Source organism: Lactuca sativa, chromosome 3 (assembly GCF_002870075.4).
Source record: "Lactuca sativa cultivar Salinas chromosome 3, Lsat_Salinas_v11, whole genome shotgun sequence".
Taxonomy (NCBI): Eukaryota; Viridiplantae; Streptophyta; class Magnoliopsida; order Asterales; family Asteraceae; genus Lactuca; species Lactuca sativa.
In genome coordinates this window covers 28,590,725-28,607,474 of record NC_056625.2, presented here as the reverse complement: position 1 = coordinate 28,607,474, position 16,750 = coordinate 28,590,725, and the positions used below count along the sequence as shown (strand labels likewise).

The window sequence follows — 16,750 nt, the reverse complement described above, 5'->3', positions numbered from 1 at the left end:
GCGAGTGTGGGCGGGACCCGTATCTCGTTAGGTCGGGGCCCATTATATGTTTAGTTATGTATGGTATGAGGTATCTTGGTGAACTCACTAAGCTTTATGCTTATGGTTTTCAGTTTATGTTTCACGTACTACGGTTTTCAAATGGAAGAGCTCTGGATGATTGTAGAGTACACACCACAAGTTTCTGTATTTTGTGATTTACTCTGATTTGATGATGTTTTGATAAATCTTGATTACCTTGGTTTTATGGAATCGATATGTATTAACGATTTATTATCTAAAAACGAAAATTTTATGTCATTATAAGTGAGACGTTACATGTACGCACTCGCTGTGAGATTTATTACTAGGACAGTTTGTGAAGTCTGATATTTTGTGATAATGGTTGTTTTGGATAATTATGTAATTGATAACTTGGCTTGTGAAACCTTAATTTTGGTAAATTAAAAATGAAATTTTTGGTCTAAAATTTGAGGTGTTACATCTTTGTATGGTGGGTAACATCTACATCCACAACATCTTCCTTATGTATCATGGATCCTGGATGCTTGAAGCTCTCCTTCTATGTAAGAGCTTGATATCCTAAACTTACATCCACTCCTTCACATTCGTCTCCCCGTTGAAATTACACCAAAGATATTATGCTTTAATAGTGTTGATCTCGCGACATCTCGTCTAAAATCTAGACAAAGATGTATATACTAAGATTTGATACATGAGAGTCCAATTTCAACCAGAAACGACTATGTGTCTCCAATGGGGGTTCGAACACAGGTAGTAGACCGATAATACATATCTTGAATAGCCATGTCTTATATTCGATGGACCGCTCTACCCTCCAACATATTGCCTCGCAAGGGAACTGTCATATGTTTTTTTGAGGTGAATAAACACTAAAAAAAATCCCTATTTGTAAAAGATATAAATAAATTTATACAATTTTAATAAGTTGAGATGTGTTTTTGATAATATACATAAGTTAGAAAGAATAATATATATATATATATATATATATATATATATATATATTGGTGTGAAAATAATATATATAAAACACTATTTGTACTATTTTAAAGCTATTTTGATATAAAAAAATGGAATTATGCTGAAAATGGTTAGGAAATCTTTTAGAATTGATAGAGTGGATGGTATCATTGTTGGAAAGAGCTTTCAAGAGGCGAGGGAAGGAGTTTTGGATGGAGAATGAGAGACATAGGGAGGTGTTGGGAATGGTTTGCCAAATAAGGAAGGAAGCAAAGACAAAAAAAAAGGAAGAAATGTAAGAAGCAAATAAGAAAAAGAAGGTGGTAGAAGGAAGATCGGGAAGTAAGGAGGCGAAAATACCACCTTGTTCGGTACTGGTTGAAAGAAGAGCGTGAGACGGGAGGATTGGCATTTATAGAGTAGGTTGACTTGGTTCTTAATTTCTAAAACTTTGCTTCCATTCTCTCTTATACTGAAATTAGAGCTTCGTCCCCTAATGATTTTCATTCGAAATGAAAACATTACATGGAGAACCGAACTAAGAGTTGTAACATCTCGGAATATCAGAAGTTGAGTTGAAGGGCTAAAAGTATAAGTGTGAAAGGGCAACTCGACGAGTCCACGAGTTGACTCGGCGAGTAGGGTCGTGACTCTGGTCGCGTGTTAGGTGACCAACTCGGCGAGTAGCATGGGTGGACTCAGCGAGTTGGTGCTGAGTGGAGAAAATCCTAATTCCGGGGGATGAGCCCTATATAAAGAACATAACACTTCTTCCCCAGCCTCTTCACCTTCCCTTTGAGTTCCAGAAACCCTAAAATTCGTGTGAGCCTTCCTTGGTGAGAGATTAGAGCCTTGGAAGAGGTGATCTTGGAAGGAAATTGAAGAGCAAGAAGAGTGGAGCAAGGGGCTTTGCAGAGAATTGGTTCATTCATCAGTAGGAGCCTTCATTTGAGGTAATAATCTTATGTTTGAGCTTTTGTGCATCTAGATCTATCATTTGTGGGGGGTTTTGGGGCATAAATGAGGTCCATCTCAAGTTTGGTGTAAGATCTAAGGTTGCTACCTCAGATCTAGGTTGTTAATGATCCAGAAAGCCATAAAGTCTATACTCAAGAGTTGTTGGTGAAGTTCTTTTGTCCCAAACCCTAGCCCTGGAGTGTAAAATGCCTAGATCTCTTTGGATCCACGTAAAGTTTGCCACTTTACGTGATGGATGACTTGTAGAAGAGTAGATCTATGGTTTAGAGCTTCTGCATGGCTTGGAAAGCCTCTGTATGGTTTCAGATCTAGGGGTACTCGGCGAGTCACAAGGGTGTACTCGGCGAGTTGCTTGAAGATAGGCTGGAACTCGACGAGTTGGAAGAACAACTCGGCGAGTTGGATGAATATGGGCAGGAACTCGGCGAGTTGGAAGAACAACTCGGCGAGTTGGTTGCAGATAGCCTTGCACTCGGCGAGTTTGGTAGTGAGGTCCTAACTTTTCTTCTGGTTGAGCTATGAATCGGTGAGTCAAGGGATGACTCGGTGAGTCGAGTGCGAAAGGACTCAGAGTTGTTGGACTTGGCGAGTCTCGGGGTGACTCGGCGAGTTGAGTCGCGGATTGGGGAAGTTCTGTGCATGGGGACTCGGCGAGTCATCGGGTTGACTCGGCGAGTAGAGTCAGTCAGGGGTTGACTTTGACTTTGACCAAGGGTTGACCAGTTGATTTCCAGGGGCATTTTGGTAATTGTTGGCTTTTGTTTTGAGTTCAGTGTTTTGGTGTTGGCAAGTGTTGGAGATCGTATCAGTGGTCGGAGCAGCTTGGGTTTATCTGTTCAGTCGGCAGTTGCGAGGTGAGTTATCCTCACTATATCAACAGGGTCTAAGGCACCAAGGCCGACCCTTTATCGGATTGTGATCCGGGTATCGTTGTTATGTTATCGCTTTGCTATGTTTACATCCTGGTAGTTAGGATGGTATTATGCTAGAGACCGGTTAGGTCAGTATCCTGGTTAGGATGATGTTATGTTACGTGATCTGCTAGATCGGCTTGATTGAATGTTTATGTGCACATGGTTTTTGGACTGGGGTTGGGTTGAGGCGGGTCCTGCTTTGTGTTGTAGGCCAACATACCCAGGGCGGACCGGTTGTCCCGAAGGCCCAGCGAGAGGTCCGGATAGGCTGTAGGCCCGAGAGGGCGGACCAGACGTGCCGAGGCTCGGCGAGTGGACCAGGTCGACTGAAGGCCCAGTGCGGGCGGACCAGTCACACTGTAGACTCAGAGAGTGGACCAGGTGAATTGAAGGCTCGGTGCGGGCGGACCAATCACACTGTAGATTCGATGTATATGGCTAGACTCTGAGGGTGGACCAGGTGGACTGAAGGCCGGTGCGGCGGACCAGTCACACAGTAGACCCGAAGTGCATGGTTGTTCTGTGTTCTGTTATGATATGACATGTTATGCGTGTATGGTATATGTGGTTGGTATTTTAGAGATATCTCACTAAGCTTTCGGGCTTACAGTTGTAGTTTAATGTTTTTCAGGTTCTTTAGGAGACCGTGGCAAGGCAAAGGCGTGATCGTACCGTTACTCATGTTTATGTTTTATGATGTGGTTCTGGGAAGACTCTGATAATAATTGTATTGAAAACCTTTTTGTAATAACTTCATGAAACTGGGTTGTTTTTGAAAAAGTTTAAATTGATTGAAATTTTATGGTCGTTACAGTATGACAAGAGAATATTTAATTGTGTTTGAAGCCATATAATTGCTTTCAGATGTTGCCTTTGTTCGTAGGTGGTCTATAGATTTTCCCATTTACAACTAGAGGTGCAGACGAATCAAGCTACTCGAGATTGATTCGTTAAAAGCTTAATTTGATTCCAATTTTAAAAGAACATGAGCCGAGCTTGATCTTAATATTAGGCTTGTTAATTAAATGAGCATGAGTTCGAAGATGTGTTACGTTACATAGCTCGATTAGATTTGCGAGCCTAAACGAACAAACATATATAATAATAAAAAAAATTAATTTTATATATAAGAATTTAATAAATGTCATTTTAGAACTAAGATATAGAGAATATGAGCCAAGTCCAAGCAAAACTCAAGCCCATGGAATTATTAACAAGCCCGTCTCTAGCCCACGCATAAGGCTTGAAACGAGCTGCACGCCAAAAAAATTTAAACAAGTCGCGCCCGGATCCTTCTCAGACTAGGCTCGGGGCGGCTAGTTTGCAACCTGAAATTTCCAAACCTAGAGCGATGTACAATTTTCACTAATGACACAGCATTTCTCATAATTTATAGTATAATTGTTATTGTTATTAGTATTTGTATTGAGGACTTGGTAGATCAAATACAAAGCCTTCATCTTCTTAAGTTTACAGACTACGTACATAATACATTCTGATCTGCCATAAAAATCGCAGATGATTTATATCTACATAAGAAAAAAGCTTACATAAATTACATTAACAAAACCAAATCAGGTTGCTTTTTGGCTAACAAACTCCACAAAAGCACCTAATGCTTTCACTGAACTCGCCGGAAAACCACCCTCGAATTCTTTGCTAAGTTCCTTCACCTGTTTGTGCACCTTTTCATCACTCATCAGTTTCTCGATTCCTGCTGCTATGTCATCCTTTTTAAACTTTCCTGGCCTTACATTGTCACTATCACCACGTGACATCACGAACCCTATCTTAAGATGGTAGGCCACCAACTTCGCATTATCAAACTGATCGCCACGAATCGGCCATCCCAAGATCGGGACCCCTCGCCCTATTGCCTCCACCGTCGAGTTCCACCCGCAATGAGATAAGAAGCCGCCGGTAGATGGGTGGCTCAGAATCAAGAGCTGTGGTGCCCATCCAGTGATGATTAAACCCCTGTTACCAACTGCCACGTCTAAGCCCTCTGGATAATACCCTTCCTCTTCTTCGCTGTCGTCTGTGATAGCCGCCGCCCCTAAGAAAGAACGGGGGATGCCGGATTTACCTGAACCAGGTTGGATCACCCAGATGAAAGGCTGCTCGGATTCTTCCAACGCTTTCGCTAGTTCTTTGTACTCTTCAATTGAGGGTCCAACTTCACTCCCAAACGATATGTAGATTACGGATCCATGTGGTTTTGATTCCAACCACTGGACCACCTCATCTTCTGTGTAATTGGATTTGTGGTTCGATCTCATCTCATGATCATGGAGGAGTTCGCCGGCTGATTTCCAGAACTGTTCAGGTAGAAGCGGCCCAACGCCCCAGACTGGAAGCTTGGTTTGTTCGGCCATGTATTCGATGAATACATGCTCTAGATTTTCACAAGTGTTGATGAGCAACGCCGCCGAGCCCTTCACCTCGTCCACCCAACGTGGCTTCTGACCCGGTCCAGCCGAACCACCACCACCACCTCCACCTCTTGGCCCATGGGGCCTCATCCTATTTGGTGGTCCAGTGTGTCCATCTGGTTTCGCGTGATCACCGGGTGGCCGGCTCCGCCTTTGAGGCCTTACTCTCTGACCTCTGCTAAGATCCGAAAAAGTCACAGACATTTCTTTAGGCAACCCGGGGATCTCTCGGATCTCACCGGGCTTCATATTTTCTACCTCGGCCTTCCACATTCCGTAGCCCATGGCGGATGCGGTTGCGCCGGAAGTTGAGAACGACACCACCGGAATTTCATGATCTACGAAAATCTCTTTGCACCAGCTCATCATGTTGTCAATCACGACACACGTGGGTCGCACTCCGGATCTTGTGGATAGAAACGACTTGATTCCCTTACCCATCTGCAGATTCTGCTCTTGAAGCGGGTTTCCCCTACGACCAGATGACTGAACCTCTTTTTCAGATCCGGGTTCGTCGGCGGTCTCCGGTGGTGGCGAAGCGGTGACGGAGATGTCAGTAACATGAATTAAGGGGGAGTGGTTAGAAAACGTGGAGGGAATGGATGAAGAAAGATGAGAAGGGATGATGAGGGTAACATTGAAATTATGAGCAGAGATGTTCTTGCAGAGCTCCATAGCTGGAAAGAGATGACCTTGACCAAAGAATGGAACTACAAAAATCTCACCGGTTACTTCCATTGTTGTAATTTGAAGCTTTCTCTTCTTGATTTGGGTTTCGTTCTCCATGGATAAGTTGGTGTGTATTTATAGAAACCTGAGTTGTATATAAAGCAGTGGGGTTTGGAGTCGTGGAGTTGACTTCGAGGGAAAGGAAGGGGACTGAAACAAGGTTTTATCTTTCTTCTTCTTTCTTTCTTCTTCTTCTTCTTCTTCATTCTTTTAAAAAAATTCATTTATCTAAAAATGATAGTATTTCCTTTTGAATTGATTGACATAACCTATCATTTAAACCCCTAACAAATAGGGGTATTACAAGTTCCACCCGGACCACCCGAGTTAATGAGATGTTTTAATGGAAAAAGCGAATCGCTATTTTAGGTGTGGACAGAGCTATAAAAATCTGCCGTGGTCGACATGTAAAATCATATTGATCGACAATGAATATTTTAGCAATCGTTTGAATTGCCTTTATAATAAGTTTGATGATGAAGTATTTATAATGATAACAATAACCATATATATGAGTACCTACTTTCATATAAAATCAAATTCGTTGAAATTTATGTCTCATACATATCGATAATAACGATAATATTAATGGAAACAAACATAAAACTTGATTTTCTTTTTGGTTAGCAAAAGCTCCATTGGAGCAGGTACGAAGTAGAAACCAAAAAAAAAAAAAAGTAGTTCTCATACGATTGAATTGCACCGGTTGTTCCAAACTATAGTATCCAGATCATTTTTTTTAAATGCTAAAAATATCTTCAACTCCATTATATTTGTCATTACTTCTGTTCATAAACCGTAAAATAAAATAAAGACTTTAACTCGAATTTATTTTACATTATATAAATATATAAAAATGAAAAATGAATATATTTTTTGATTTTTATATATATTTGATTATTGAATTTTTTTTTTCGTCCACATTTACACATTCAGTCTATATGTCCGATTACTTCAAATTAGCCGGTAAAAATAACTTAATATGATAATATATTTCTCACTTTATACATATTTAATCTTTAATATTTTGTATACATTTAATCTTTACTATATATATATATATATATATATATATATATATATATATATATATATATATATATATATATTGCAAAATAAGTTATTTTTGTATTTGTACTCATTCAATACTTATGAATGATTTTCTTCAGTTTTTCTCACATCTTACGTGGGACATTCATTAATGAGGTGTTTGAGGTTTTTGATTTTTATGCTCATCGCGATCTCGACCATGTGTTTTGAACGTCATAACTTCTTCATATGATCTCGGATTTTAACGATTTTTATATCCATGCGTTCGTATTTTAGTCTACTACAACTTTCATTTAGATTACTCTCGTTAAAAACTAATATATTTTTACTTACGATCTTTATATCCATATGTTTTTATGAATGCATGTATGAATGTTTTTTTTAAGAAAATCATAAGTAAAAATATATTATATTTTAACGAGTGGAATCTTAAAGAAAGTTGTAGTAAACTCGAAAAACGAACACGTGGATATAAACATCGTTAAAATCTGATATCGTATGGAGAAGTTCCAACGTTCAGAATACAAGACATAAGTCAAACCACAAGATCTACGCAACCAAGCAGTCGATATCGTAATGGACATAAGTATCAAAAGCCCCAAACACCTCATCAATGATTGTCTCACATAACATATCATGATCGGTTATAAGAACTGGATGCATACATTTTAACAAGTTGAAAGGGTAAATGTGGACGAAAAAAAAAAACTAAATGACCAAATGTGTACAAATCGAAAAATATATTACCCTTTTAAGTCATTATCCTAATGAATAAGTACACTCTAAATCTCTAGCACACTATGAAATGTTAAAAGTAACAATATATATATATATATATATATATATATATATATATATATATATATATATATATATATATATATATATATATATATATATATATATATCGCACACTCTATAAAATTATACCCATCTCTATGAAATGTTAAAAGTAACAATATATAAATTCTATGAAGGACGTGTTCGATAAAATTAGCTGGTAGCGGGTAGCTTGTAGCGTTTTGTTAAACGTTACATGAAGTAGCATTTGGATTTGGAGCGTTTTGTTTAAACTAAACGCTAGAAGATTGTAGTGCCAAACAAGACTTTATGTTCAAAACGGTGCGTTTTGTCAAAGGCTAGCAGCTAGAAGCTCTCAAACGCTCCATGCCGAACACGCCGAAAATGTTATAATTAACATTAAGAGTTTATAAAAAAATAGCTAGGGGAGTGTGTTTAACTTTATATGTGAATAAGAGAGTATATAGTAACTACTAAAGATGATTAACAATAAAAATGTTAAAAGTAACACTATATTAAAAATTATATTGTACCTTCAAAAGAAAAAAAATGTTTGATAATTTATATAGCTATCACGCATGAAATTAAACAATTAAACAAATAAATTTCCAGAAAACTTAATTCATCATAACAACTAAAAATAACTTTAAGCCAAATATTATATTAGTTTATTCACGAGTAAATTGCGGGTAAAGACTATTAAGACGATTGCGATTATATGGTTTTTATATAAATCTAATTTATCATATGAAAATAAATAATGTTTTATATATCCTTTTTAATAAATAAAAGTTTTTTTTTGTCATATGTCATATGTTTATTTAATTTGCCAAATGTCATTTTGTGGTTATTTTAAATTAATTTTTTTCTATATGTCATTTTATGAGTTTTCTCTATTTATTAAATTTTATATAATATTTTAATATAATAATTGCAATAAATATAGTAATGAATAGATATAAATTTTATTAATAAACTTACCTTTTAATTTCAAAATTTCCCTAATCTCATTATTTTTTTTGTTTATTTATTTAAATTATTTATTTAAATTTAAAAGATACAAAAACATTTTAATTATAATAATTGATTATTTTTCTTGTTTTTTTTTATAAATTCAAAGTTCTCATATATATATATATATATATATATATATATATATATATATATATATATATAGGGTTAGGTTAATGTGAGACGGCCTAATTTTGTGAGACCGTGAGACGCATTTTTTATTTATTTTTTATTTTTTATAGTTAATTCAAGTTCCGAAAATAATATTTAAAAAAAGATTTTTTTTGATTTTTCCATTTATTTTGCATTTTAAAATTATTTTTATAATATGTACAGTGTAATATTCTATTTAGAATATTTCACATATTTAAAAAAAAATAGATTTTTTTTAATTTTTTTTAGTTAATTCAAGTTCCGAAAATAATATTTAAAAAAAGAATTTTTAGATTTTTCCATTTATTTTGCATTTTAAAATTATTTTTTATAATATGTCAGTGTAATATTATATTTAGAATATTTCACGTATTTTTCAAAAAAAAAAACGGGATTTATTTTTATTTTTTTTTTATTTTTTTTAGTTAATTCAAATTGCGAAAATAATATTAAATTTTTTTTTTTGGATTTTTCCATTTATTTTGCATTTTAAAATTATTTTTAGATTTGATATCACGATCTCACAAAATTAGAATGGTCTCAAATGACCTGAACCTATATATATATATATATATATATATATATATATATATATATATATATATATATATATATATATATATATATATATATATATATATATATATATTTTAAATTAACCTATATAATATATAAGCTTCACAACTAGTTTATAAATATTTTGATTATATAATTGTATTTTATGCGATGGACATTCATTTTCATATATAAATAAAATATAAATAAAACAACCATTATCACTAGTTTAACCTCAAAACGTTACAATAGAAAATATTTCACACAATAAAATAAGGAAACAAAGTCTAAGCTTGGAATTATTTAAGTTATGAGAAAAGGTGTCATCCTTTGAGTGTAGAATACGTGTCCTGGTCGGCATATTCATTAATTGGAACATCAATCGTTGCACCTTGCCACTTCCCAAAGCCATGGACACGTTCACGCGACTACCATCGTATAAATATGTTTGTAGTTAAAATTTAATTAATTTTTATCTTTTAAGGATTTAATTAGACCTGACAAACGTGTCGTGTCGGGTTCATGTCGTGTCAAAACATTAAACAGGTTGAGAGTGCTTGACGTTAACCCGACCCGTTTAATTATCGTGTCGTGTCGTGTCAACCCGTTTATTTTCGTGTCGGGTTTTGGGTTATGATTTAACTTTTGAAGTTTTTAATTTTCTACTTTGACCTTAAATATTTTTATTTATGTTATTAATTACTTGATAAAACTTATAATAATGAAAAAACATTTAAAAGACAATCCATTCATATATTTTGCATTAAGTGTTATATATCAAAAACAAAAATATTTAAGGTCAAATGTGAAGAATAAAGATTTCAAAAGTCAAAATTGGACAACAAATATGGGACAGAGGTAGTAGTAAGTTTAGAAAGCAAAATGGAAAGAGTTAGACTTAGGAAGCAAATGAGATATGTAGTGAGGAGGAGCAAAATTAACTCACTTTGAAATTTTGAATTTTACTTTTAGTTCTTGAATTTGGGTCACTACAAATGTATAATATTGAATATATATATATATATATATATATATATATATATATATATATATATATATATATATATATATATATATATATATATATATATATATAAACGGGTCATCTTCGAGTTGAAAGTCTTGACCTTAACCCTACCCGTTTAATTATCGTGTCGTGTCGTGTCAACCCGTGTACATAAACGGGTCGAAATCTCTGACCCTAACCTGCTAACTTCGTGTCGGGTTCATGTCGAGTTGTCGTGTCATGCCAGATTTTGCCAGGTCTAGATTTAATAACTTAACTAAGTGTGAGATCTGTGTATTATACGGGTTGATTTAAAAAAATTTAAACATTAAATTAAAATGTAAACATAAAATATTTTTTAATATATAACTTTAAAATAAGAAAGGAAAAATGTATTATTGCAATTTAATATCATATATATGATATTTAATATTTTACATAGTATATGACTTTAATTTTAAAAATTGAAACAAATCAAAAATTGACAAGTGGATAATATTTATTTCAAAAATACCACAAAATGACAAGTGTCAAAACTAATGAGAGATTGATATGTGGAAAAAAAAAACCTTTATTTATTAAGGAGGATATCTACGTATTTTCATATATACCAATTATTATATCTTTTGTTTTATCTTTTATGAAATCGAATTATGAATATTATCAACTTAAGATTCAATATTGAGAAAAAACTACAAAGAGCAAACTAGCATCGAAGAAATTACAATATGCATAAGGGGTGAGCGTGGTGCGGGTAGGTGCGATTATTAGCTAAAACCTCACCACTAACCACAAATGCGATTAATTCATTTTCAAAACTGCATGGTGCTGGTGCGGTTATTTTTGCGGTGGGTTTTGTTTTTTCTGTGTTGCGGTTATTAACCGCATGGATTTTGTATGATTTTTAACCACAGTTTAGAACTCAGATAGTTTTAAAAGTTCAAACGTATTACTTGTAATAATAAAAAAACTATAAGGTATAAGACAATTAACTATTTAACTTAAACCACAAACAACTAATATCTTAAAAACGTGAAGTCAATAGTAATTAACAATAAATATCTTAAAATTGTCTAATTTCATCATTTGTCAAAGTTAAACATAAGAAAAACCAACACTTTTGTCTTCTAGTATTTTATTCGTCTTTCATTCATGAAACTTTTCTTATTTTTAATATTTAATAAACTAATAATTGATAAAAAAATATATATATATAATATATGCGGCGTGGTGCGTTTTTTTTTTGCGGTTTTTGAAAACTAATAACCGTACCGCACCGCAAATTTGCGGTTTTTGAAAAAACAGAAAACTTCACCACCAGTTTTTATTGCGGTTGTGGTTTATGCGGTTTTTACGGTTTAGTTGCGGTGCGGTTTTTACTCAGACACCATCGATGCTAGTCGAGGCTATAAATCTTAGTTATATACGTGACCCATCAGCGTTGATTATATATAGGTTTGGGAATTTCTCTTTTAAAGTGAAGCTAGATTATAGCTCGCATTAAACGTAGGAAACGCATAAAAAAACATATAATCGTCTAATGATATTGCATAATGATAATAAAAAAATATATGGTTATTGGTATTATTGAAATGTGTAGAAAATACATTGAAAACGATAAATATTTATAATCATTGAATGACCTCTTTATAGACATCATTTTTTGTTTTATTAGTTGAACGACCTTCCTCGTCTCATATAGTTATGATATTGTTATATAATTATAAGCATTTTAATTAGACGTTCATTCCATAATAATGTTACCTAATTTAAACATATATTGACAACCAATATACCGTTTTTTCCACTACATTAAATATTGACAACTATTTCATTTATTCAAATAAAGTTATATAATATAATTTATAGAATGTTAAATGTTATATGAATTTAATTTTAGTATATCATCAATGAAGATTATTTTCTAAATCATGATTGGTTTATTTTAAATTGATTATGAATATAAGTGCTAACTTTTATGTTTGTTCTTGTTTATTTGGTGTTCGCAAGAACTTTGCATTAGTTTTGGCGCAACTTTGAATAATTTTAGTATATCATCAATGTAATTTGGTATATCTTTCAGTTATATGAAATATCAAATAATGACATTTCATTACTATTGTGATAATTTAGTTTATATATTGTATTTTTATTAATCTTAACGGTCTTATATTTTCTAATTACCGTAACGCTTTTACTAATTGTACTTTTTACAAATCTCCTAATATCTTATAATTTTTATTTTACTTTATAATTTTTCATAACTATGTTATTTTCAAGATTGACTGCCTTAATAGATTTTTTTTTCCAGTCTATTCAATTTTATATTTCATTGTACAACATCATCGTTTGTATGTATTCTGAAATTTCACTTTAAAAATGCTTAATGTTTACAACTTGATATTATTTTTTTTAATAAACCCGTGTAATAATTATGGAATATATATATCTCGTTTTAATTAACATTTACATATTTCATTAAATCAAATTCCTCATTAAACGGATATATATTTTTGGAAAGTAATAATTATAATGGGGCAGCGTTATCAAAGACGTAAATGCTTGATATATTTTTCGAGGAAAAAAATCAGGATCATTAAAAAATTTTATATAAAGAAAATACAAATTTAAATTTGATGAAATTATTGATGAAATTACTGACGAAAATTATTTTGGAGGGAGTTGTATTTTTTAAGATATAATAATACTACAAAATTTGAAATATGTATATTTGTTGTGTAAATTTATAAATTTTATTGTTACTATATAAAGATAAAAAAACAGATTGATATGATATACAAAAACATAATAATTTCAATGATATTTTAAAATCATGCCAAAATTAACCGGATTCTTATAACATAAAAATTAAAAAAAAATCAAAATCATCTCTAATATATAAAAGTAACATTTTTGTAATTAATGTCAGTTCCCAAGATAGTTAATTTCTGTTTCGTTAAATGTACGTAATATATTTTTCTGTTTAATTGAAAAGTTTTAGAAAAATAGTTAACTAATTTCATGTAATTTATGACAAAAAAAATCGAAATATATGAATATATATATTTGATATAGGAACAAAAAAAGAATTGAAAAAAATATAAAAAACGAAAGAAGGTACTGACCTTCTAGTGCACAAGAGCGAATGTTTGAAGCAGATAATGATGATGAAAGTTATAAGCAATAATAATGATGTTATAGGAGAATTTTTGAAGAAACGAAACGATTGAAAATAAGTGTGAGCCGCGGATTCAAGGATGAATCGTATATGTATGTGATAATTTGAATATGAATTTTTGGTATTAATGATTTCCTAATAAAACTAGATTTTATATTAATGGTTTACTAATATAAACGGATTTATATTAATAGTTGATATTAATGTCTTGATTGAAATTATTTGTTAATAACTTGTTAATAATATGTTTTTAAAATTGACCATATTAAAATCTTTATAACCGGAAATTCAAGATTTAAAATATGGAAAACTTTTATTGGAATTAAATAAATTCCATTTCAACGAATGTAAGTTATTGTTTGACGATTTGAAAACATTTATTGGAATTAAATACATTCCATATGGGGAAGATGATGTCAGCAATTTGATCTAAGGGTAGAAAAAATAAAATTGAAATACAATCAAGGATCCAGATTATTTAAGATGATGTGATAAAGTTTTTCTTTTAATAATATTTAGAGATTCCCCGTCCAATTTCTTTCCAAAATCTGGTTATAGAGTATAGACACATCTCCCACCTTCCTTCTAATCAAATGGGGCAGCCCAATTCCAAGTTCCAAGAGGTCGTCTTCAATCTTTACAATGTTGTACCATGTCTAAAGTTGGATTTTCTTGCAAGAGAAATATTTTTAAATCTCGAATATCTATGAATTGATCGAATTAACCAAGAGCAAAGTGGCATCTCATCAATTTTAACCCACCATCAAGGCAACCAACTCCAAGTCATCCCAGCTCTTTAAATTTGGCACCAAAATAAATTAATCATTTAATCTACACATCCAAGCACTAAGCTTATCTTTGAAATTGTTCAACAGTTAGAGTCTAATGTTTAGTAAGCATCATCTTGCACCACTTTTTGGCAAACCAAGATAAATACATGGGAGAGAGGAAGTTTCACAGTTTAAACAGTTTGTCAATCTTGAGACTTATTCCAAAAACTTTACTTTTATTAAATATCAACTTCAAAACGGAAGCTAGATAAAAACATTAAATTTTTTCGTGGTTGAAATTGCAGTTTAATTTTCAATAATGGTCACATGCCGCTATTTGAAATCACGGTTATCATGGTGGTATAACGGTTTTTTAGTATTATATATAATTTATATTATATATCTATACAAAATTTATATATTAGATTATTAATACTATATAGAATTAATATCATAAAAAAACATATAAAAACATAACATAATCCATATATAATATTCTAATATAGTAATATGGAAACTAAAAAGTGTCAAATGTCATCGCAACTTAAGTCGTTTGTGGTTTTTAAGTACTGAAGCAGACGATAAAAGAAAGTTGTCATTTGTTACTTTGTAATTTGTAATTAATTATATTTATTATTTGGACTTATTAAGACAAAAAATGTAGCGGACTAGTTAAAAAAAACTAAAGATTTATTATTGAAATAACACACCATCGTTTTTTTTCTTTTTCAAAGTATCTCAATATGTACGAAATTGTAAAAGCGGGTGCCGCGTCGCTATAAGTCTATAACACTGATGAGGTTCGCGGTAAATAGCGTCACCGCTATTCGTCAACGCTATTTCAAAATAACGGTTCAGTAACAATGCAAAACGCTATAGCGCCGCTAACAAATCGACTTTATAAAAATATGCAAACCCTACATGGCAACGACAAATAAAAACAATGATAACGGATCACCATGCAATTCACCTCTTCTATTTCCTCCTAAAATCCATGTGATCCATAACTGAATTACGAAATTCCCAACAAATGGAATCAAATGCTTTGTCAAGATCTAGTTTCAAATAACATTGCTTTCACCTTTTTTTTTTTTTTTAATTTTAATTTTATTTGTCTAATTATTAAATTCGTTAATTATAAAAGGACCGTGGAAGAATGTTGCTCAATGTAGGCCGACTGCTTGCCACTAACAACACAGGCAAATACTTTTAAGGTGTTTTGCAAGGAGTTTAGAGATGATTTTCACAAAACAATCAATAAGACCAATGGGCCTATAGTCTTTTAAGATTAGGCGATCTCTAACTTTAGAGCTTAAAGAATTTACAGCCCCTACTAATATATCCAGCTTCTCCATTGGGATATAACCTCACCACTCAAAAAAATGTATATTTCAATGGTATAATATAAACTGAGACAATTAGTAAACCATGGAACATATTGGACAAAATTGGATAATATAGCTCCTACTATTTCCACCATGCCAATATATATACTTTTAAAATCCATAAACCATAATACTTAGAAGCTTTATAAAATATATTGCAGTAGAGTTTCCTAATTTGTTATTATTTGTGTTAATAAATGCTCATTTACTTTCTTCATTTTGGAAGTTATTATAAAGTTGTCGAAGTTTATCCCCAATACAACCACCACCACCACAACCGGTTGATGACGTTTTTAACATAACTCTCACCTACGCTATCGTGCTATCGGCTATAGTCATTGTTAAAATTTCTTCTCTGAAAAAATTTATAGTTGTGTTCAAAGTGGCGACACACGTAACTCTTTAAGGAGTAATACGGGCATGCCTTAGCCTCAACCTCATTTCGGCCTTTTTGTGAATATGTTTTCTGAGTGTGTTATGTCTCAACGTCAAACTTTATTGTTGTTCAAATATTTTGCCTTATATTTTGCAACACGTTTTTCTGGCATCACTCGACATTTTAACCATTTCATAATGCTTCCAAATATGCCGTGCTTGGTGTGAATGGCAATATTTTGACGGGTATAGTCTTTATTCTTTGAGAATCATATTTGAAAGTTAAAACAAGAAAATACTAGTTTTCCGGCCAAACCTAAACCGGTCCAAAACCCTGTTTTTTGAGCTGTCATAGGCCGGTCACAAGGAATATATAGCGAACCCCCATGAACCAAACGGGTTGTGCTCAACTACACCGGTCCGGTTGTT

At 32.5% G+C, this 16,750-nt stretch overlaps 1 protein-coding gene across 1 annotated transcript; it reads right to left on the bottom strand.

Moving 5' to 3' along the window:
* Positions 1–4,313: 4,313 nt before the first annotated feature.
* LOC111898508 (UDP-glucosyl transferase 73B2) lies at positions 4,314–6,445 on the bottom strand. Its single transcript, XM_023894411.3, has one exon. It carries the CDS (start codon positions 6,092–6,094, stop codon positions 4,451–4,453), a length of 1,644 nt encoding a protein of 547 aa, XP_023750179.1. The 5' UTR covers positions 6,095–6,445; the 3' UTR covers positions 4,314–4,450.
* Positions 6,446–16,750: the final 10,305 nt, after the last annotated feature.